Source organism: Accipiter gentilis, chromosome 21 (assembly GCF_929443795.1).
Source record: "Accipiter gentilis chromosome 21, bAccGen1.1, whole genome shotgun sequence".
In the NCBI taxonomy this organism is placed as follows: domain Eukaryota; kingdom Metazoa; phylum Chordata; class Aves; order Accipitriformes; family Accipitridae; genus Astur; species Astur gentilis.
Genome location: NC_064900.1, coordinates 519319 through 542863, shown reverse-complemented (window position 1 = coordinate 542863; position 23545 = coordinate 519319). Strand labels below are relative to the sequence as shown.

General features: G+C 41.6%; 1 protein-coding gene across 16 annotated transcripts in view; it reads left to right on the top strand.

Annotated features, from left to right (window-relative positions):
• Window positions 1–23545, top strand: part of LOC126048882 (rap1 GTPase-activating protein 1-like) — a 47597-nt gene that overhangs the window by 19038 nt on the left and 5014 nt on the right. For 9 of the 16 annotated variants that reach the window (XR_007509013.1, XR_007509012.1, XR_007509011.1 and 6 more), the window contains 15 exons: window positions 2288–2391; window positions 3639–3717; window positions 4004–4057; window positions 4148–4231; window positions 4483–4583; window positions 5212–5341; window positions 5602–5757; window positions 8023–8094; window positions 8280–8366; window positions 9107–9241; window positions 10799–10945; window positions 12180–12283; window positions 14613–14726; window positions 19653–19779; window positions 19868–19970. Coding sequence is in view for 10 of the 16 variants with exons in the window: in XM_049824383.1 (XP_049680340.1) it covers window positions 2288–2391; window positions 3639–3717; window positions 4004–4057; window positions 4148–4231; window positions 4483–4583; window positions 5212–5341; window positions 5602–5757; window positions 8023–8094; window positions 8280–8366; window positions 9107–9241; window positions 10799–10945; window positions 12180–12283; window positions 14613–14726; window positions 19653–19779; window positions 19868–19970 (1597 nt within the window). In the remaining 6 variants the exon portion in view is untranslated. Of the gene's footprint in view, window positions 1–2287; window positions 2392–3638; window positions 3718–4003; window positions 4058–4147; window positions 4232–4482; window positions 4584–5211; window positions 5342–5601; window positions 5758–8022; window positions 8095–8279; window positions 8367–9106; window positions 9242–10798; window positions 10946–12179; window positions 12284–14612; window positions 14727–15064; window positions 17587–19652; window positions 19780–19867; window positions 19971–23545 lie in introns of those variants that run through there. The other 7 variants (XR_007509014.1, XR_007509015.1, XM_049824385.1 and 4 more) reach the window with 5 other exon arrangements.

Sequence of the window (23545 nt, the reverse complement as noted above, 5' to 3'; positions counted from 1 at the left end):
AGGTTGCAATCCACCAGAGACAGAACAGACCTGTATTTTCTAGGCAAAAGGCTGAGGAAGGAAGTGTCAGTGTAGCAACTCTTCTTGATCAAATTACATGCTTTGCTCCCATTGAGTACTTAATATTAATTTGTGTCCAGAATATTCCTTGACAGAACACATTCCAAATCGTGCAAGTTCTGACTGTACAACTGGACACTTAACTTACTGTCCCAGCGCATAATGCTCTTGTGTCATGCACAAGGATGCATTTATACAGTGCTTCCTGTGATGCTCCCTCCAAGTCTTGCAGTCCCAGTTACCGACTTCATGCTTCTTGGCTGTCTTCTCAGGTTGCAGCTGACTCTGTCTTTGATTTGAGATGACTGCTATTCTGGTGGTAGAACAGCCCATTCATATTTTCAGGGGAATGGTGTTCTTTCCTCCATTTAATTTGATCATGACAAACACTTTGCGTTTAGCCCAAGAACAGTTGTACAACGAAGGAGCATAAAACCACTGGTGTACATCAGAACAGAATCTGTACACACTAAAATGTATGCAGCGTTCTTTGATTATGTCTTTCAAGTAAATTGGTGATGGGCAACACTATCATTAGAAAATGTATCAACAAACAAGATAGCAGTTGGTACCTCTTATCTGTGAAAGAGTTGACAAGTGGAATTTGGGAGTCAAGCTCCCCATTAAAGTGAGTGCATTTAATCTCCTGGGAACATCTGACTCCTCAGTGAGTGGACAGAACTTTTTTCCTACAGAACCAAAAGTGGGAAATCCAGCTGGGTATCTTGAGGTACATCATCTGGGATTTGGAAAATCCTAAGATTTGTTTACAAAAGATACCAAAAGAAAGCCTTGATTTTTTAAAATTTTTTTTTCTTTCCTGTTTGCCTACACTGTTCTGCACTGAAGATCTCTGTGGACACATTCCTGATTCCACCGTCAAGCAGATTGCTGTATGACTTTCTCCTGATTTTCATGGTCCCAAGGCATAAGGAGGCACTGATAATTCTGCCTGCTATAGGGTAGCTGAGATGATTTTTGTTTGGGGATTTTTTATCTTGTTTTATTTATTATTATTTTGCTTTGCTGGGATGGAGTCCTACTCCAACTTCCATCATTACTAGCTCAGAAGTACCATACCAGTCTCGCTATATTCTTCTGGTTTGGAGGCTAAATACTGGAATGTACTACTGCCCCTTTCAACAGAAGTCCTCATTAGCAGCAAGAGATTAAGATATTAATCTAATCAAATCTAATCCAAAGAGAATTGGATCCCCTGCATGACATTCTCATTGGTGTCTCTTTCCTGCTTATACCTCAAATCCTGAAAGCATGAGTTCAGTCTCAGCTCTTTAGTCAGACTATATGTAGCAGATGGCTCCAAAACCTGGCCTTAACGTGGTTTTCCACTAGGAAGTTGGGAGTGATCTAAGCATGTCTGGATGATTCCATCTATATAGTATTCTCATTGTGCTAGAGGTTTCCGTTCATATCTATTGTCAAAAGGCTTTGATCTTTTGAGGTTAGAGGTTATATATATCTATATATATGTTATATATATATATATCAATCAATATATAAAATATATATTGCTACACTCAGGCCACTGGAACATGGCTGTATACCCAGGACAAATGTATGGCCACAGCCATTTCTATATAGAGCCTGTGAAAATGTTTGCATTATGGTTCATTGTTTGACTGAATTACTTTGTTCGAGGCACACTCCACTAAAGCTCAAGCAGTGTAAGTGGCACTGCTGAGAACAGTCTTCATCTGCAAAGTAGTTACCTGGAGGTCTGACTGCATCCTCCCTGAGATCTGAGTGCTCTTATAGATCAGCCATTTGGTATAATGATTCTGCCATTACTGTTTGTATAGAAAATTCCCATGACCACATCCAGTTAAGTATGCTGAAGACCACTGCTTAGTCATGCAGACTCTGAATGGATACAGGGAGAGTCCATGAAAGATACAAATTTATTTACAAGAAACTCGATTTCTTCAAAATGTGTTGCTGAATGTTCTCATCCTATTCCTTCTTGGGAGCCCTTCTGACGATGGACAGCTGAGGAGGAACTGAACTGACAGTGGATGAACTTTGACTGATATGCTCATGCATTCATCATCGAGGGGGCTGGGAGACAGCATATGCGTGTCTTCAAGCACGCCATTGCTAGTTAAATTAAAAATTAGCTAATCTTGAGTGATAGGTTGTACGTAAAAAATCTGGTAAACTTTTCTGGGAAGTGTTTTGGAAATAATGCATTTTGGCTTCCGGTTTTCAGGAGCACCAGAACTTTTACTCCAGTGACATGTCCTTGGGCTACCTGGTACTTTCTGTGAAGTATGAACAGATTGAGAAACAGGAAAATCTACGCCTGTTGCTGAGGTAACAGAGCCTGTTGTTGAAGTGTATGTATGTTACTGCACTGTGTCTCTCATCTTACCTTGAACTTCCTCTGCATAGATATTGGTGTGAATCTCATGTCTTTCTCCTGGAGAGGACTGCAAAGAAACCTTTGAGCCTTCTTTTCTTGCCTTCCCCTCTGAATTTTTCTCAGCAGTTTCCTTCAGGAAGCTGAAGTGATGTTTGCAGGTGCATCTTTATAGTTCCTGTGTGAAAAACATCATTTCTTCCCTCAAAAATAAAGTTCTTCTGTTTATTCTGTTTACTTAGAGGCATGTCAGTACTCTCTAGGAGAATATGGATTCCCTGATGGAGGGCAGTCTAGCCCAGGCCTGTCTTTGGACTTTGTGCTTGAGACTAAGGCTCCCTTGAAGGTGAGCTAGAACATTCCTTAGCTTCCTAGGACAGCCTACGAAGTGCCATAACCTTTAGGGCTTCCACAGAGAGCCGTTGCCTAGAGAGAGCTGCTGAATGAGCTAGAGGAATAACAGAGATGGATCTTGCATAGGTGAGAGGCATGCTGCAGAAAATCTTATTACCAAACTATGGGCTGGGTGTGCCTCCGGTAGGCAATATGCTACTGAAACCAACTGATGTACAGTTATATTATATGCAGCACACTTGCTCAACTTGTTCATAATGGTTTGAAGAGAACTCTGACAGCTCAATATTTCTTCTTCTTCCCTAGAAGGACATCTCTCCTTTAATATGTATGTATAGAGAAAGGAAGCTTTTCTCCATCAGCTTTCTGGAACAGTGCTACACCAGTTTCTACCTTCTATACTTTGCACAGATCTGCTTTCCTAGGTCATCTCTAACAGACCTTTTAACTGTCTTTCAAACCCTCATTGTATGATCTTGTGAATCCATTATAATACTGTGTCCATTAATTGTATTTCAACATTTAGATTTCTGTGAAAGAAAATGGCGGGGGCGGAGGTGGGGGGAGCAAAGCAAAATATTTCTTCAAGTAAGAAAAGAATGCAAAGGAGCAAGAGACTAAGCATCCCTGTTTTGTCTTCCTCCGCTCCCCACCACTAGTGATGAGCAATGAGAAGTGTAAATACCTCCCTTTTCCAGTGATTTTATGCACCAGGCTTAAAATTAATCCTCTGGAATTAACTGCTTTAAGGATAATCTGAAGGAATGGCTACTCTTTCTTTAAAGAGCCAGCATTGCTTGTGTCTCCCTTCAGCCTTTGCACTAATGCCTTTTTTGTTTTGTGTCAGGACTCGGACTGGCACCAAACATGACCTGATCCCCATTTCCTGTCTGAATGAGTTTCCCAATGCTGTCCAGATGGCAAAGGTGAGATTTGAGCTTGTCTGTTCACTCTTTAATGCCTCATTCTTCAAGTTATTTTCACCTCTGTCCTCCCATTTCCCTCTTTTCTATTATTCCTCAATAGTACTGTCATATACTTCCCTTTTACACTTCCATTTAGCTTCTCTAATTTCACTTCTAAATTTACCTTGGATTTTTTGCCTGAAGGGACTCCTGTCAGATAATTATAAACAGTGCCTACAGTGTCTGCAGCAAGCTAGGGCACATGATAATCACACTTCTGTTTCCCTCTCTCTTTCTCACTCAACAGCTACTGTGTGAGGATGTGAATGTTGAACGCTTCTTTCCTGTCCTCTACCCCAAGGTATAATGTTCTGATATGTCTGTTTGTCCCTGTTCCATCAAGGTCTGGCTAATGACGTCCAACTGATAATTTGTATTTTCATTACTTCAGGCTTCGCAGCTTATTGTTGCATTTGATGAACATGTCATAAGCAATAACTTCAAATTTGGGGTCATCTACCAGAAACCTGGACAGGTAAGCTCCCTCAGATCCCACGATACTTAAGGCAAAACACAAAGAGTCAGTTCTCTTAGCTTAAATGTAATAATAAGGTCCGTACTATTCTGTGAAAAATACAGATGCTGTAAAAAGAAAGGATAGAAGCTTGCCTGGTGTTGATTGATTTGTTTGTGCAAGTCCTCAAAGCTGGTTGAATTGTGTATAGAAATTACTGCCTGTTCTTTGTACTGCTTGTGCTCCTTATGACTTCTCCTTTCCTTTTGAAGACGACTGAAGAAGAAGTCTTCAGTAACACAGAAGAGAGTCTGGGTTTTCTGGAGTTCCTGGATTTCCTTGGTGACAAGATTCAGCTGCAGGATTTCCGTGGGTGTGTACCCAGTGCAGTTGGAAAGCCAGGTTGAGTTAGGGAACCACTGTGTGTTCAGAGGCTGTGGCTCTGTTAGAGCCCTGCTTTCAGAAAAGTGCTGTGGCCTCTGAATCCCAGTGTAGGTGGAGAAGCCCAGAATGCTTTTGTCAGCCATCCTGCCTGGGAACAAGATGGAGCTTAGGTCTCTGCTGGTATTTTCATTTAAAGGTTTCCTGGTATCTCAATCTGACCCACAGAATCAGTAAAGAATAATTTTATTTAATTGTGTGAATGTAAGTTTGTTTCACAATAGTACAGGTCAGTATTGTTGTAGTCTCTTTCTGAGGGCCAGCCCATCCTTTCTGTAGTTCTAAAATATGGACAATGCCAAAGAAAGTAGCTCCTCTGAGGATCCCTGGTTTAGCTTCATAGCTTTTAGCAAGCAAGTATGTTGATCAGCAGAAATATTGTGCAGCTTCAGTCAGTGCATTTGTTTTGGGAAAATCTGGTGCCTCACTATCACTGGTTTCTTAAAAATTACCTTTGATAATATCAATGTACCAAACTACTGTTATTGATATCATCTTTCTTCTCTCTACTTTCTCACCTCTGTCCTGCCTGACCTATGGTGTGGTATGGATTTGCTCAGGTTCCGGGGAGGCTTGGATGTTACCAGAGGTCAAACGGGCACTGAGTCGGTCTATACAAATTTCCAGGGCAAGGAGATCATGTTTCATGTGTCTACAAAGCTGCCCTTCACAGAGGGAGATTCCCAGCAGGTATTGGAGGGAGAACTAAGGAATATAATAGTGTGGCTAAGAGAGGATGGGTGTTTGATGAGGGACTGCCTAGAGGGGAGAATGCATAACTGCATAATGTTGGGAATTATGGCTGGAGTAATGGTAAAAGTAGTGATGAGGAGTTTGGTTGAACAGATGGGTTGGAGATGCTAGGCAGACTGGTGTTTGAGGCCCCATCATACTGTTCTGCTCTTTTTTTCACCTGCCTTCTGGCTTTATTATTTTTTTTTCCTCTCCAGCTTCAGCGGAAGCGTCACATTGGGAATGACATTGTAGCTATCATCTTCCAGGACGAAAGCACACCTTTTGTCCCTGATATGATTGCTTCTAATTTCCTACATGCTTATGTGGTAGTTCAGCTCACTCATGACACCACTGGGGACACTCTCTACAAGGTAAACAGAGCCAATAGATTCCTCTGTACTGATTTACTGATATTGATCCTTGAAGTGGAAAGGTGTTCTTGGGCCTTTGGGAGTGGTACAGGTTCAGCCAGCTGTCATCCTAATTTGTTAAGTATCTACACATGAAACTAGAATGTAGTTTTATGTTTTTCAAAGTAGCTGATGAATTTCTGAAGCTTAAGCTTGGGAATTGAAGCAGGATGAATTAAAATAAAAAAAATTTGTTTACTTCAAAGAACTTGAGGCACAATTGATCCCATTTTGGGGGATGTCTTGCTTGCATTATATAAGTCAGGTAAAACTCATTCACCTGACTGACAGCCATGTCTGCGTGGCTCATGCTGCACGGCACAGTGCTGAGAGCTTGCATTGCCTGAGACTGCAGGTCAGATACAGCTGCTTGGCCTAATCTATGGAATCTGAACCAGCTACATCTGCTTTTGGGGATCCCAGAACTGATGCCATCTGGCAGGCAAGCGCTACCTGTTAGGGCCCTCCAGTTAAAAGAAGCACTGCTAGAACATGAATTCCTTGTCTGCAGCCTTTGGACACAGCTCTTTCTCTGTAACATGACTCTGTATGGATGGCTCTGTATGTTCAACGTTCAGTCATGTTGAGAGAGCAGACGATATATAGAAGCTTGTGTTCTGTGGTGGATTTTCCATTGTAGAAGCATTTTAATCAAAGTGCTATGTCTTGTATTATGTAGCAATTCTGATTTGGTAAGGATGAGTCCTTATGCCTTGGAGGTCTACAAGAACACCAGGAATATAAAAATTAGGACAGGATCTCCATCTCCCAGCCCACCAAAGAGGGTGCTGGGGGTGGAACAACCACCTTCCATTGTTCCCTATGCTATAGGCAGCCAGGTCTGTAGTGACATGATAGCCTCATGTTGATCAGGGGCATGGGGCCCCAGTTTTCATCTTGTTCTCTGTTTTGTAGGGCGCAGAAATTCACTGGATCTTTTTAATGATAAGAGAAGGAGCTGGGGAAGCTTGCCATTTGTCTTGTCTCTTCCTACTATTGTTTTCATCTCTGCCTGTCTGCAATACCATTGTTTTTGTCAGTGTAATAGGGTTGCTTGTATCATTTAATGAAAAAGAAATAGTACCAGTCAAGACCCTCAAGCCAATGCAGAGTCTTCTGTAAAGGCTTTTCCAAAGGGGTTTTAACTTATTCTGCCTTGAGAGCATTCTTGTACCTAAGAGACTGCAGTTTGGGAAGATTTTTTTCCATCCATTGTTCTATTTACTTAAGCTTTAGTGCCTAGTGGTTAAATTGGCATATTAATGGCATTTATTTCTTTAATTCAATATTTGCAATCAGAAAATTAAAAATGCAAAGGAGGATTTTAACTGGTAGATACCTATCGGGAGGGAGAGGAAGGCCTGGTAATTAGGGGAGCTGGCCTACAATGTGAGAAATCTGAATTAAATCGAGGGCCCCTTTCCTTCTTCCTCTCATTAAACTCATGCCGCTCATTGACTCTGTGACATTTACATTGGCATGTTATTTTGAGGTAGTTGCTGTTAAGTTGTTCTGACATTGTTCCCTGTTGTATGAAATGGCAAATAATGGTATTATTCCATCTCATGTGACAAATAACTGTGAAATATTCTAAAGTGCTTTATGTATCTGGTAAGATAGGCAAGTGATGTGAAGAGCCAAATAACAGTATGTAAAAACTGGACTGCATTACAGTTACTTTTTTTGGCATCAGTGTGTTGGGTAGGATCATGTTAAAAAAAAATAAAAGCATGCGTTTCCTTATCTCTTACTGGGAAAGTGCTTTTGTATGTTTACCTGTGACTTGGAGAGGTGGTGTCACTGAGATACTCTGCTCAGTGTGCAGTGTATCTCCACTGAGGATTCTCTGTCAAAAAAAATAAGTCAGTATAACCATATTGACAAAAGTTCTTCTAGTAGAGGTAAATCTTGCAGGCTGAATAGAAGTATCTTATTTTTTTGTTCTAAATAAACTGGTTATTATTAAAAATATTTATTAAAAAAGCAATCGGTTCGATTGGTTTTTGTTGCTGTTACTGTGTGCACGTCTAGCTGACTGAATTTCTGGGAAATAAATTAGCACATCCATTCCCTGAGTTCAGAAACAGATGGATGCACAGGACAGCACATTAGATCTCTTTTGGATATGTGATTCAGGAGGGATCAGATGTACCATAGTAGTTTGAAAGCTTTGATGGTCTCATCTGTGTTATGATACTTACTCTTTTTCTGCTTATATTGTTTCAGGTTTCAGTCACAGCCCGAGATGATGTTCCCTTCTTTGGACCCCCTCTGCCAAATCCAGCAATATTTAGAAAGGTTTGTTTCTCTAGTCTAGTGTTAGGTGGCCGGGGGATATGGTACACACACTTGTGTTCTGAGTCAGTATTGTCAGTCTGGCTAGATGACTTTGGAGGGCTGAACAGTAGTAAGGCAGAGCTTTTCTCATGTGATACTTTTATTACTGTTTTCATCTCTAGTCTAGTCTTCATCTTGTCTTGTAGAGTGCAGAGTTTCGTGAATTCCTCCTGGTCAAGCTCATCAATGCCGAGTACAGCTGCTATCGAGCTGAGAAATTTGCTAAATTAGAGGTGGGTTTATTACCTGGTTGCTTCCACTGAAAATCATAAAACTATATTACTGCCAGATTAGTAAAATACAGTACAATTTTTTTACTTTCTTCTACTTCTAATTTTGTGTTGCCTAAAAAAGGAAGATGGAATGTGATTGTACTCAGTTATGTGATGCTTCCTTTGTATTTCACAGCAGGCGTGGTAGAATATGAACAGGTTCATTGTAATGTAAAGGTCTAATCCTCAAGTAAGAATGGGAATATGATGCAAACGTTATGCTGGAGGAAGTTCTGTATTAGCTGAAACTCAGTATTGTGCAACAGGATGAGTACCAATATCACTGATTTTTGGTTCAAGGTACCAAAATTCTGTTCCAGACTCTGCTGCTTGCCTGATCTAGAAAAAGCATGCGTCTGTTTCATCACCTGTAAAAAAGTACTGACGTCCTTTATGACTTGATGTAGAAGGAGCTTAAAAGGGCTGGGTATTACTGTAATATATTCCATAAGTATACAGTTAAAACCACTAAACCACTTCATACTGTTCAAAGTGATTTTCATGGAGGTTTGGGGGGTTTTGGGGGGGTTTTGTGGTTTTGTTTGGTGGGGGTTTTTTGGGGGGTTTTTTGGGGGTTTTTTTGGTTTTTTGGTTTTTTTTGGTATTTTTAAGGATGATGTGAGACATTGCAAAATGGTGGTGGTGGGGGAATCCCTCCACTCCCAATAATAGTTGTGTTTTCATTCTCAATGTTGAAGCAGGAAAGAACCCGGAGTGCCCTCCTGGAGAGCCTTTTTGAGGAGCTGCAGCTTCGCAGCCGCAGTATGATGGGATTACCTGTAGGGGAGGATGACAAGATAGAGAACGGCAGTGGGGGCTTCCTCGAGAATTTCAAGGTGAGCCATAGTGGATTGATTCCTTACCCAGTTGCTCACATTTTTCTCAAGCTTATTGTGTGTCCCTCCAAGGAATATTGACCCTGCTGATCAGCTGTGCTTAGGGTGAGACAGAACAGAAGTCTTTCCATCCAGCTGCCTTTCTTTAGAGCATCTTCAACTGTGTTTTACCATACCTCTCAAGAAAAAAGATTTTTTTCCCCTTCCTGTGCTCCTTCCTACAGAACTACAGGATAGTCCAGGGTGGAATTCTATACTGTCCCTGAGAAGTCAAACTCTTTATGCTTCATAATGGTGTCTAGTGTCAGATGGGGTTTCAGTCCATGACTTACAAAAAAAGGAGTGAGTGTTTGCAAGAGGAATTGTAATAACTAGTAGCCAGCAGCTTTCAGTTCCTACAGCAGATCTCTTCCAATTTGTTTTCATTATAACTGAAAGAGTTGCAAGAGCCACTGCAAGAGAATTTCTAACATACCTGTGAGTGTACTAGTGAGAAAAACTGATGCTTTACTTACCCTCTAAAAGCCAGAGTTAATTTACCTTTGTTCAGTGTTGGCTTTTTAAAATAAATCAGGATCAGGCGACAGAACTTAGTTTTAAAAGTGATCAAGATGATATGAGAAAGCAAAGGTTTTGTATGAACAGGCAAACTGAGTTTTGAACTGATTATATTATATCACTTTCCTATCTACTTCCCCTTTCCCATTTCTGTGGGAAGTGCCTCATCACTTCCTTTGTATAATAAGTTATCTGTCTGGACAGAGAGACGTATTATAAATAGCATTTCTTCAGTTGACCTCCACCTGCTTTATATGGTGGGCTGGTTAGAGTTGTTAAGGGCTCTGAAACCAATCCATTCACACATAGGTTTTGTAGCTACATGTGTAGCTTTGGTCAGAGCTGAGATGCTTTGGTGAGGTGTATTTTTACATACAATCATCTATCCTGCATTTGCTGCCAACCAGGAATTTCATACCCATCCATGTCTTACACTAATTATCCTCAAATGTCCTTTTCTGACTTCTAGCAGGTGCTGTGATTTGCATGTCACATACACAAATGACCTATGTAAAAGGCTGGAAAAGGCTGAGTAAACTCAGAAAATGGCTTTTTCAAATGCTGCAGATTTTGATATGGCTGCTTTCCCCTTGGAACCAGTACTCAAGTTCATGCAAGATTGAACCTTACAGTCTTAAACAAGAGTTTGATTTTGTGTTTTGTAGCCTGTACTGGGTAGGACTGCTCCAGATGATACTGTCTTATCCAGTATGCTGGGATACTGGTAGGGAATCTCTATTGCAACAGGACAAGGGCGGTGAAAGTAGAGAATATACTTGAGGAAGAACTCTTCCCTGGCAGTAAGCCCTGTGAATTGGCTAGGACCAAAAATGGGTAATATATAAGATGCTGCCTTCTAGGAGTTAGGATTTCTGTGGTTCTGGTGTTGGTCTGTCACAACTTTCCACCCAATCTGTGGTGCTTTTCATACTACCCTACTGTGTGCATGTCTATATGTGTATCTGTGTTTGTCTGTTTCCCTGCCTCCCTTCTGTTCAGCGGGTGATCAGAGGCCGCAGCCAGAGCCTGGATACCATGGGGATATCCATGAGAAAGCAGCAGCCAGCCACCCTGCCCAGCCGCCCAGCTACAGCTGGCCTTGCTCTCAGCCAGAGTGTCGCCGAGGGCCCTAAGGCCATTGCTGCGGTAAGGTATTCGGGTGGGCTGTAAGAAGAAACCCGGCATACCTTTGTGACCCACATGTACATTTTATTTCTCTTTCCCTATTAGTTTGTCCTCTTGTCCTTCTGTGAATCTCTTTTTGTTGTATCATCCCATTTCACAAGCGATGACAGCATGTTTTGCAGTCTGTTTTGTCTGTGCCTATCTCTAGCCCCAGTTCATCTGTAAACTAGAGCTGAGATTGATGCAGACTGGGAGAAGAAAGCCAAACATGATTCTACATCAGACATATCTCTCTGCTATCCTGGATTAGATCCTGTACGTTGCCATACCTTAAAAAAATGCACGCACTGCGGTTTGACCAGAATGGTACTGTATTGTCACATGGCAAGAGCTGAGAACATAAGGACACTAGATCTGTTCCATTTTCTTCAATTTCACCAGTCCGATTATTTTCTGTAATATAATAAGCAGCTGTACAATGTTTATTAAAGGTGCTGTTTTGCTGTAAACAGAATTTGCATGTTGGGAACAAACAGCAGAATTAATAAAGTTTGGGGTGAGAAAAGAGTGAATATTTCTAGGCACTATCAAAGCCTTTCTTATTTGATAGGGCTACTAAACATACATGATCAGTGTGAGCATAATAAATCCATGACAAATGTTTCTAGAAAAGGATCCATGTTTCTGATATTGGAAATACAGTTACCTTGGCCAAAGTGCATCCAGCAGATTGTTTTCTCTGCACTAGTGATGTCAATACAGGCAAACTACAAAAAAAAAATATCTCCGAGTAAGCCAAGGTGCCTTTCAGTGTGGAAATTTCTTGATGAATGGTATGCATTCTTTATGTCAGCACAACAAGGTCATAGAATAGTAATGACTTGGGTTTCTGCCTCATTCTCTCCTTTAACTTCTAGTTTTCCTTGCCTTTCTGATTCTGCCTCTCCTTCTCTCCTATGGGGATACCTCCCTTCCTGAGCCTCTTTCTCTGTATACTGGCTGTGTATCTTGTTCTGCCTTTGTTTCTGTATCTCTCTGTCTCTTTCTTATACCACCTTTGTAGGCCCTAGCTTCTCTTTCTTGCTGACAGAAGTACTCCTTGCACCAGTGGAGCTGGGCTGTGCTATTGTATTGCAGAGTAAAGGAGAGGAACTGGATCCACGTCGCAAACTCCTTCTCCCATGCTTCCAGTTCTCCACGGTTTTTCCTGTCTTGTTCCCCTCTCTGCTTTCTGTCACACTTTCCTTTTTTCTAGTCTTTTGCCTTGCCTGGTAGGAGCCCATCACGTACTCGAGCCAGCCGCTTCCATGGGCGACGGAGTAGTGCCATTGGCATTGAGAACATACAGGAGGAAAAGAGGTATGAGCCATGGGAAGATGAGACAAAGAGAGAAAAAAGCAGGAGGAGATGAGAAAAGGGAGATAGAAAGGCACGTATAACGACAGAAAGGGGAATCAACAGGAATGAGAACTGAACTGGAAATTGTTGGAGTGGGAAGAAAAGCCTGATTATTGGCTAATGGAGAAATGGACAAATGACAGAAACAAAATAAAAAAGGACATTTGGAAATGGGGAGGATCAATACTTGAGGAAGAATGGAGGAGATGGTGGAGTAACATAGTAAGATCGCTCTTAAACATTGTGCAGTATGATCCAGGACTCTTGGTTCTCCTGTTCTGTATTCGCCACTTTTAGATAAGTCAGATGAAAGGCTTTTACTTGGGAAGGGGGAATTGGGTGCTTCATTGTTTGTTTGAACTTTTTAACATGAAAACAAACAAATAGACAAAACTTCTAATATCTTAAAGAAAGGATTTCTTTAAAGAAGCTTTAAGTCAAAACAACTAGCCTTTAAGTTAGATGGTCTGAGAAATAATTATAATTAAGGGGTAACATACAGGTTCAAGGAGTGATTTGGCACATTTGACAGAATTATAACCATTCAAAAGTTTGTTTACTGGTCACAAGAGATTATTTTGTTAAATCAATAAATTTGTCTCAGCTTTAGCTGAGACACCTGTTTAAGATTATAGAGAGTTTCAAAAGTCATGAGTGCTCTGCATCTAATATACAGTTTTCCCAGTTGCAAGAATTCCAGGGAACAGCTTAAAGACTCAGTGTAAAAGGGGAAAAGCCTTCTTTAATGTGGAAACTAGCGATTTCACAACAGGAAGAATTACTACATTTTCCCTTCTTTCAAATTATTCCCTTGAACCTTTCCTTAATTAGGTGCCTATAACCTAATCTGAATGAAAATAGTATAGAACTTCCTTTGAGAAAAATAAAATCTTCTGAGACCACTTCCCTGTGACAGTCTAAGCCAACACAGTAGCCACAGCTCCTCGCTACTTTAGTTTTGTACCTTACGCAGCTGTGCCCTTCAGTCCATTACTTTGTGTACAACATCCTTCACTATCCTCTTAAAAGATCTGTAAAAGCTTTCTAACCCTGGATTTATTTTCTTTTTTTCCTGCTCTTTGCTAGGAGGGAATTGGTAAGCTGTTGGGTTTATTTAGCTTTCCTTTTGCTTATTTGTAATCTTGCATATGAGGAACAGTAAGCCTTATCTTGTGTTTTGTGAAAGATTTAGTGGGTGATTCTGGAAGATGCAATTTCACTAGCAACTGGTCTGTTCTAACAGTTAATTGCTACTGAAAAGTACGTATCATACTTTCCCTCTCCCAGTGTCTCTTTCAACTACCCGCTCCTGTCTCATTTCTTGTGATGGCTCAGATACTTAGTGGACCCTTCGTGGACCTGATTCAGCCCATTAATCTAACAGAAAAAGTATCGACTTTCTTTCATTGGATTAATTGTCCACCAGGTTCTGCCATGGACTGGATCATGGAGAAGTCTGATGGGTACCAGAACTGATGGAAAGTACACTCAGCAAGAGTGAAGGAGGCTGGAGCAGGCTTTCTCTGGCAACACTGAGCTCAACATGTCCTGTGTGACCTGACCCTGAGATGTAGTTTAATGATATGCAGGCTTTGATGACAGAGCTGACCCAGTCCATCCTGCTTGTTCATGTACCACAGAAGTTTCAGGGCTGTTTTAGTTTCAGGATTGTTTTTTGTCAGGATAACTTCCAGTCTCACAAACAGTTGTATTGGCACAAGTGAGGGCATGAGGAACTGTGATGCAAGTGGTACAGGTAGGATCAACTGACCAAGAGAGCAGAGGAGGAACTTTGTGAACTCCATCACTGAAGCCACAAAAAAACCCCCAACAAAAACCTGATTTTTCCAATCCTTAATTAAACATACCCCACTTTTCAGTTAGTCACACAGACAGTTTACTTCAGAAGTATCTTGACCAGTACCAGTAGCAATAAAACTATTGTAACCATCCTGAAACAGGAAAATTTGCTGAATCCTTTTTCTTTATGCAATAAATATATAAGCTCTCTAATCAATCCTAAAGCTTCTTAAGACCAATGAAATGGGGCGGGTAGAAGAAAAAGTTGAAGAATTAAAGAAGAATACTGAAATTGATTTAGGCTTTTATATCAATTCAAAAGGATTGCCCTCAACAGGTCACATCTAAGGAGTCTGCCCTTTTCAACACAACTGCTTTTGTGTGTATATGAGAGATCCAGCTTTGTACTGTGACTTGCAAGGAAGTGTTAGAATAGATAGGGGTTAACTCTGGCCCTGGGGTATAGCTGATTTCTCTTTTGTCCCAGCAGAGATACTGCAGAGAGGATACAGAAGGTGCTGGACAGTCCAGGAACTTTCTTTGACCTGAAGTCTGATGGATCATCCAGTCCCAGCTCCCCAGAGTTCCCCAGCAGGAAGAGCAAGTGAGTTGAAAATAATTTTAATATTTGAAAGATGCTCACGGTGTCTGGTATTGGCTTAAGTGTGGTGCATGTTTTGCTCTATTGGAGGCTTTACTGAGATTGTCCACATCAGGCATTGTAGCATCATAAAGGTTAGGTGTCTGGCTGTGGCACAGTAATTCAGAGCATGTAAGTAAGGAACTCGGCATTCTTAAACAGCCAGTGAAGAAAAATTGGACCACTTAAAGGTGATTTTGGCTAGATCTTTACTGTAATGTTAGCTTGCATCCAACAGGATACACAAAGCCCTAGCTGTCCAATTACCCATGCTTACTCATGTATATATGTTTCTTCTGTAGTTTGCTCTGGAGTGATTTTGGAGCTTCATGGAGAAGCTTGGACAAGGGTATGTTGGGATGTTGGGTTGTACTCAAGTTCTGCTCTCTTAAGCAGGATTCATGCTGCTGCTCCCAACCAGTGTGAACTAGCCTGTCTTAAATCCTCCCGAAGTGTTACAGCAGGTTCTCACGTGTTGCACCTATGTTTCATTGCTAAAGCACACCACACCCAGTGTTCTCCTCCAAAACACTTCATGCAGTAATCTGCAAAATAGTTCTCCAGTTTCTGGTGGTCGAAAACTGGAAAAATGCACTTTCCTTGTAGTGCAGCTTTGTTGTTGCTAAGCTGTATTATGCTGGGATGTGATCCTATCTAGGATACTTCAGGACTTCACAGAAACCACACATTTAAATTTCCAAGACTCCAGAGCAGCCTGTCTCTAAATCCAAGACTGCAGCTGACTTCCTGGAATAGCTTGCCACACCTGATTTTTTTTTTTTTCTTTTTTTTTTTTCATGAGAACTTGGATGAGACCTGTGGCAAAAAGGGTACCAAGTACTTTGTAGTAGGGCATGTCCCTTTCTCGGGACTGGGGCTGCTGTAAGAAAATTTCAGGAGGTCCCCTAGAACCAGGCCTTTATAGTTGTAATTACTCCAGATTTCAAGTCTATGGGCTAGGAAGGGCCTTTCTTCCAACTAGATCCAATGGTCCCTAAAAATTACAGGCTGGTGACTATCTGGAGTAGTTCAGCTACCCAATTGTATGCTGTAGGACTGCCCAGAATTTTGTCACAGCCAAGGTGCAGAGTTCTGGTAAGTATGTTTTTGTGATACTAGTTTTTGGGTTGGGTGGGTGTCCAAAATTTTGGTGGGGAGGAGAATGGGAAAACAGCTAGGAGATACAGAGCACTTAAGATGCTAGCTCTGGCAGCCAAGGAGAAGAGAGAACACAGGACATGGAACTGCTAATTGATCAGCAACCCCATCTTCCAGCATTACCACATCATTCCACCTCCCCTTCCTCATCCTGCCTGGGACCTTGCTAGTGAACTAGAAGTTCCTGGCTAGGTATGTGTGAGGGACTCTTGCTCTGATTAGGTAGCTGAAGTAACCTTGCATAATCAGCAAGAATTCTGCCTAGCAAGAAAACATCTCATAGCTTGGCTAGTCCTGGTTACCCTACTGTAGAATGTGTGCATGTCCTGGAAAAAAATGATGAAGCTTTCTTGACATCTGTTCCTGATTTCTGCATTTGATTGTGGGCTTCCCCCACATCCCAGTCCTGTTCTCTCTCCATTCATCAGCTGAGGAGGTGAGCCAGCTGCAATGGCTGTTTCAAGTAGGCATCACATGCTTTCAGAGAGCAAACATAGCATGGGATTTCACTAACAATACTTGCGTGAATATTGTTTATGCACGAGGCATGACCTGTATGATTTGGCAGTCAGTCTGCTTCTGTCCCCAGGATTCTCTCTATGCATCTTTTTCCAGTCATGGACTCAGACCCACTTGTATGATCACCAGAAAGTCTTTTCACAGTCGTGGTGGTTTAGCCCATTCCTGGACAGTTTGTTTATGAGGTGGGATGTAGCATGGAGTTTTGCACAAATGGTGATTAGCCAGAGTTAGAGTTGTGATTTCAGAGTTAGGCACTAGCCCGCATGCAGTCATACCTTCTGTGTCATATCTCGGACAGGGAATCAAGGACATGTAATTCAACCACGTAAAGCACACCATTTTCACCAAGACCATACTAGCACAGTATTGCAGGAACAGGCTAGGAGTGTAATTCTAACAAGTCCCTCTCGGAGACAGTTCTACTGAAGTTCTACTGAAATAGTCTGTTTATTGTTCATTAATTGTGGAACCACAAATCAGGATCATGATGTAGGCATATTTCTAATGCAAAAAGAGTTCCAGCTGGTTATAAAGTAATTTATGCCACCCCTATTAAAAATGTTATCCCTGGCAGTATGTCATCACTCCACTCCTGTCCTCTCCAGGGCATAGTGTCACAGGAAATTTCTCAAAATTCAAAAAAATGTCCAGCATGTTGCTGCTGGTCTTAAATAATCGTTTTAGATTCCGGGCTTGAATGATCAAACTCTTCATCTATGTTCTACTAAAACCAACCTGGAAACAAATGCAAAGGGAACACATAAATGATAGATTAATTCTTTTACAGTAGAGACAAACGAGCTCTTACTTTCTGTCCTTGCATGCTGATTTCCAACACACCCTTCTGCAGTGATCAGCCTGCAATCCATGAAACCGCATTGTTCACTTGGGCTAACAGCATCTTCTCTCCTACATGCAGGGACAATTGTCCTTAGTTTTTCCACCTACTGCCCAGGTAGCCTTCCAAATAATCCTTCTTCCCAGGGGACAGACTCAAAAGAATGGACCCAGCCTAAGTAACCAGGTAGCAAAACTCCTCAGCATCAGATGGCTCTCTGGGTTGCATCTGAAAAATCAAGCACTGTACTGTGTATGTCCATATCCTAGGAAAAGTACATGGGTTTTTTGTGTGTGTGTTTTCCCTCCTCAGACACATCTGAGTGGGGACATCAAGCCAATCAGGAGTGGACCGGATGCTACTCAGTCATTGGTTACCTCACTGAAGATACTGGCAAGACTTTTGGGGTGAAATGAGAGTCCTGGCTAAGAGGAGCATGAACTTACTTAGAGGACCTCAAGGACTGTGGAGAGACCAAGTGGCACCAAGTAACGCTCCACTGGCAGTTCCTGGAGCAGGAATCCTGGGAAAGGGAGATGGACAGATAGCTCCTATTGGAGCATTTTGGCTCTATGCCCTTTCCATTGCCCAGTCAGCAGCCACAGAACCAGCCTCTACTAATGATGGGGAAAGGAGGCCACCTTGAGTGCCTCCCCTTCTCTTCCCCTCCCCTCAGATGAGCAAGAAGAGAACAGCTTGGCCTGCAGAAGGCAAGAGCAGAAGAACATGTTTCCACCTCTGTCTCTAGTGCCTTTGGATGACATAGGTCAGGAAGTGCAGTGCAGAGAATGAGGATGGAGAAACCTGCTGAGGAAGGATGCTGAGAAGGAGATACTTTGTGGAAATCTAGGTCCCAGCTCACTTGAATTCATGTTATTGATTTGCTCTGCCAAGGGAGAAGCATGTTGGCCTTCATTTCCTCCAAAATATATTTCCTAATCTCCTGAGGAAATATCTTCGGCCTATATTGGCCCTATCTTTACTGTTCTCCCTGTTGCATGCTGGCATGTAATATGCCTGGGACTTTAGGTTTCATTACTGCTTGTAGGTCAAGACTGGCCACATTTTGCAGTGTTTCTGAAGGAATAAATATATTTAGTATGTTAAAGGTGTCTTATCTTTCTTGCCTCTCTCAGCTTTTTTGGGTTTCTTAAAATTTTAAGCACTCCATCTCTCTCTTATTGGCTGGTCTCTTGTGCAGGCAGTGAGTATTTCACCACAAATGTTAGGCTTACACCGACAGTGTACCTTCCGCCATGTAAGCATATCTGCCTCATGGACTGCTCTTTCTCCTAGGTAACTGCAAGCAGTGGGTCCCAAATTCTGAGCTGGGACAAGCTGACCTTAAGGGTCTTTCTTGACAGATATGAAACATGCAGCAGGCTACCTCAGTGTCCGTGACATTTGAGAGAGTGGTGGTCAAGTGATCCAATACAGTTTGCTTGGGATGTTCCCTTTGTAATGACCCTGTGGGAGCTAAAAGTCTAGTGGGATGGACCTACAGGAGCCAGTCTACTGGCAGCTGGGCACATGCAAAATCACCAGGACAGTCATCCTGACCTCAGCATGTTCCTGTCTGTAAGCAGGAGGAGGATTCTGATATATCTGTGCAAGAGCTTGGCACTTGATCCTAAATAGTTGGGCACTGAGACACCCTACAATAATGCAGATCTCGGTAATTTGTTTCTACCTCCCCATTGCTTCCCTGAACTTTCTTAGTTAACCATTCTATAATACTCTTTAATGTCTATATGCTTTCCTGACTCCTCCTGTTACAACTGTCCAGAAACACAGTGGTAACAGTTTATAAGCTCTATGACATGAAAAATGTGATTTCGTAGTTCCTTTGTACTGTCTGGAATTCCATGTAAGATGAAACAAGACAGGCTGAGAGTGGCTGTGGGAATGGGTGGGCTAGGCTGTGTATTGCCTTCCCTTTATACTCAGTTTAACACTTCACCATGTTGTGTTTGGGCTCCTAAAATCTCTGATCTCCAAAATGAAGGCATCTGTGGATTGTAATGAATGTCTAGAGGTAAACAGTGCTTAAATGCAGGTGGTTTGACTCACTCTGCTTTAAGACACTTAGGTCTGTGACTTAAAAATTCAGTTAGTCTTGTCCTTTTATACAGCTTTTGTACAGTTATACAGAACAGAAAAAGAAGTGGTGTTGCTACTAAATGAAGTAGCAACTAGAAATGAAGGAAATTAAGCAAGTTCACCTGAATCCTGTTCCTAGGTGGAAAAACTAGCTGTGGATGAATAATTTCTTCTTACTGTTTCTGACTGCTATATAATCAAGCTATATCACAAAAAGTGCAAGCCTATGTGTAACAATAAGCATGATGATGTTGAATGCTTGCATTTCACAGAATGCTCAGGAGTCAGACTTCAGGATACTGTGTGATGCAGCCATTCTCACGTTCTTCATCCAGTGTAAGCAGTTGTTGTAGTGGTTTGAGGGAAAATGAAACATCTGAGGAAGAGGAGAATGACAGGGTGGGTGTATGATCTCTAACAAACAGAGGCTACCCTTCCTGATTTTACCAAGTGCGTTATTAAAACACGTCTTCTTTGCCCTCTCCAGGAGCTGACGTGCTCTCTTGAGGGCCCTCCAAAACAGGATTCAGTGGTTCAGAGTATGTGGCTGGATGACAGTGACTGCACCCCCAGTACTTCCAGCTCACCAGGTAAAAAAGACAGAAAGAAAAAAAAAGAAAAAAAAATCCTCTACTTATGCTTCTAGAAGTTTATGAGAGGTTGAGCCACATTCATTTGGCAAAATCTTTTGTATGCTATACTTAAGATTTGAGAAGCATAGGTAGATGGTAGGCTCATAAAAATGGGGAGAGAAGCTAGCATGCAAACTTTAATGGGGAGAGAATGGGAGGGGAAGTGTGTTTCAGTAGCATGAATAAATAGTGCTGTACATACTGCAGAAGAAGTTACAGTAGATTGCAAAGAATTAATATGTTTATGTCTTTCTGTGGAGAGCATGTATCTCAGTGGTTGCTTTTCTGAATGCAGTGTCCATACCTTTTTATAAACTAGATATTTTGGATACGGGAATTACACAAACAGTGCTTACTGAACAAAGCAGTATGCTCCTAAGAAGGTGGGTAATCGGGTAGCTAACCTGCACTGAGCTCTTTGACTGTTAAGGCTGGGCTCTTTGTGTACTACTTGATTAAAATTGAAGTAGTTGATTAAAGTCAGCTTGGATCCATTCACAGTGCAGAGATGATTATAGTCATTAGAAGTTCTATTTAGTTCCACAGCAGGCAGAACTATTGCAGTATCTGTTGCTGAGGTTGTATCAGCTGCCCTGATCTCAGACCCTGTTTGCAGTTGTGTTTCCCTTTGTTAAAATGAACTGGTTTGGATTGAAGCATTTCTTGTTAAGCATCTGCCTAAAGCTAAAATTATGGAAAATTTAAATCAGTTTCTGTCTGTTTCTGGGAATGAGGCTGAAGGGACTGTATAAGATTTTCGGAAATATGATTGAAAGCACTAAACTTCCGAGATTGGGAGGTCATTAGGAACTGCGGAAGGCAAAACTTAACATTTGTTGCTAAAAGATTCTGGAATAGGGCAGGTTGAAATGGTAAGAGATACTAGGGATTATGTGGATGGCAAGGAAGAGGGTTGGCAGGATCACTGAAATCTTTATAGGAATTATGTGAAAAGGGATTGTTGAAAAAGATTACAAGGGTCAGAAAGTGAAGCCGATTTGCTTTGAAGACAGAGTTAGGTCTCAATCTCTGCAGCAGCCCTGCCTGAGATACCAAGCGGCCATCAGATCCCCGCTTAAAATTGCCTGTATCTTAGCAACAGCAATGAAGATGTGATACTGTGAGATGTTCCGCAGAGACCTCTGTTCTGTGAGATGCTCTGTAAGATTTCTCCATTTCTGCAGAACAACTCACAGCATGAGTGCTTGTGTACTTAGAGGCACAAGAGAACCCAAAGGGCTGGTACTGAAATTCTGGAAGAACAGGAAAAACAAGTGGAGCTATTGATCATGCAGAGGTAGACAAGAGCCATGCTGTATGGTGTAATTAGGAAGTGGGGTGCTACATGTCAGGAGCCTTCATAGCAGAAGACAGCTAAAGAGCTGCTATTAAGAGGCAGAAGATAGGAATGAGCTTCTGTAGATCCTTGTGTTGAAGGCTGGGAAGAAAGAGTTCAGTGTCATCAGCTCAGAGCAAGAGTGATAAATACTGTAAGGCCAGGAGGCCCAACACTATGAAACTGTCTCTTTTTGAAGGGATCTGGAAATGACACCATAAAGGCAACAGCTGCTTTGTGCCTGGTAGTATGAGGGTTTTCACTGTATCACCATGGCATTGTCCAGGCCACCGTTGCCACGGGTCTGGGATTATCCTGAGCAGGCCACATCTCCCCTCACAAATGTTTGAGCTTTATTCACTCCTCTTGCCTTTGTGACACCGCAGTGAGACCAAGCAGGTGTGAAAGATGATTCCCTGTGAGAAGTGAACAAACAGCTTGTGTTTACTTGTGATGAGAAATACTAATGGGAGCAGAACATTAGTGTAAATGCAAACTAGTTTGTTTTGCTTGAGTGTCAGAAATTGTCTACTGTCATCAAGTAGAAGATTTCACATTCCTTTTGACCTTGTGGGTAACTGCAGTTCCCCTTGCCCTCCGTTTCTCTGAGAGCACTCCCAGGCACAGACATACTGCAGTGCTGTTTTTAACAGTGCTGTTACGCCTCCCCTGCCAAGGTCCATAGTTTAATCCAAGTATGATCTTCACACAAATCCACTTATCACTCCTATCTACCTGATTCACATAAAGCCCAGTGGAAGTGATCCACTATAAACTTTTATTATATTGGCTTAAGTTCTCTCTCCTTTTACCCCTCTACTCACTTGTGCTACATTTTCCTTCCTCCATTCTTCTTCTTGCCAGAAAATCCCACTGGATCCTAGAGCTGTAGCTGAGCTGTGAAAGTTCAGATCCAGATCCAAGTGCCAGGTTGATAGTAGAGGCCCAGCTCGCTCTGAGCTCCCAGCTTGCCACCTTGAGGAAAGCTGCTGACTCAATGTACTCTCCAGTAGCAGAGTGCTAGGTTATTCAGCCTGCCTGTTCCCTTTTTATTATAGATATTGGAAGTAGGGATGCTTTCCAAGTGGCCTCTGCTGCTCTTCCCAGTTAGTTTCCCTATCTGCTGACTTCTTATTTTCCCACAGGTGTATACGTTATTAATATACACCACTGAGAATAATCATTACAGGGAACGCGATGTAAAGTTCAACATAATTTTTAGGTTTTGTACACTCCGTTGTTAATGGCAGTGATCTGATACTGACACTGCAAAATTTTCACTGTAGTTTCTCAGTACCTTGGCATGGTAAGAAAGACAGCTGCATCCTGCAAGGGTGGTGATTTTTTGCTGTACCGTATCTACTCTTATATCTTTAGCACAGAGATTTTATTTTTTTTAAAGTATATAAAGGTACACAACAAACATGCAGGTTTGTATATGGACTTCTGATTTATGTCAGGAGAGCCACGGTTGAAAGGAATAAACATAGTGGATGCTTTTCTGACTAGCTGAAATCAACTCACCTAATCAGGAGACTGTAGAGATGTAGTCTTGAGTGCCATTGCAGTAAGAAAGCCTGATGATGTCACCATCCACACCATTTAGAATCTGTTTGCAGTAATAGATGAAGGGGCAGAGAGGAAGGAAATAAAAGGATGTGTGTGTGTGTGTGTGTGAGGTACATGAGGTAGCAGAGTTGAGCCTGCATTTTTCTAAGCACAAAGTAAAATCTTGTCCTTAGGAATTTCAAAGTCTTTGAATTTTTATTTTCCAGAAATTCTGACAGTTCTTGAGCTAGAAAAGATAGGATTAAAGCAATTTGTTGTGCTAAAAATTTTAGGAAACCCCCCCCCCAGGAATCATATATTTATTTTGATTTTTGCAAATATTAAAAATTTTTCTATTTATGTGCTATAGCCAGTCCTGATAGAAGACTAATTGCCAAAAGATCAAGTGTGCCAATAAATGTTAATATTCCTAGACAAAATTACATTTAAATGAACATTGATAATTTGGGTTAATCTATGCAACAGGGAAGAACTGTAATTATCCATAACCAAGCATAGTAAACTGAAGAAATGCCAGAGTTAAGCTAATCTGAAAGCAAAGGAAACACCTTGGGATACAGAGAGGCATCCAGGTGTTTTAGTTTTGCCCTTTAGTGAGCTATACAATAACTATTCACCACAGTTAATG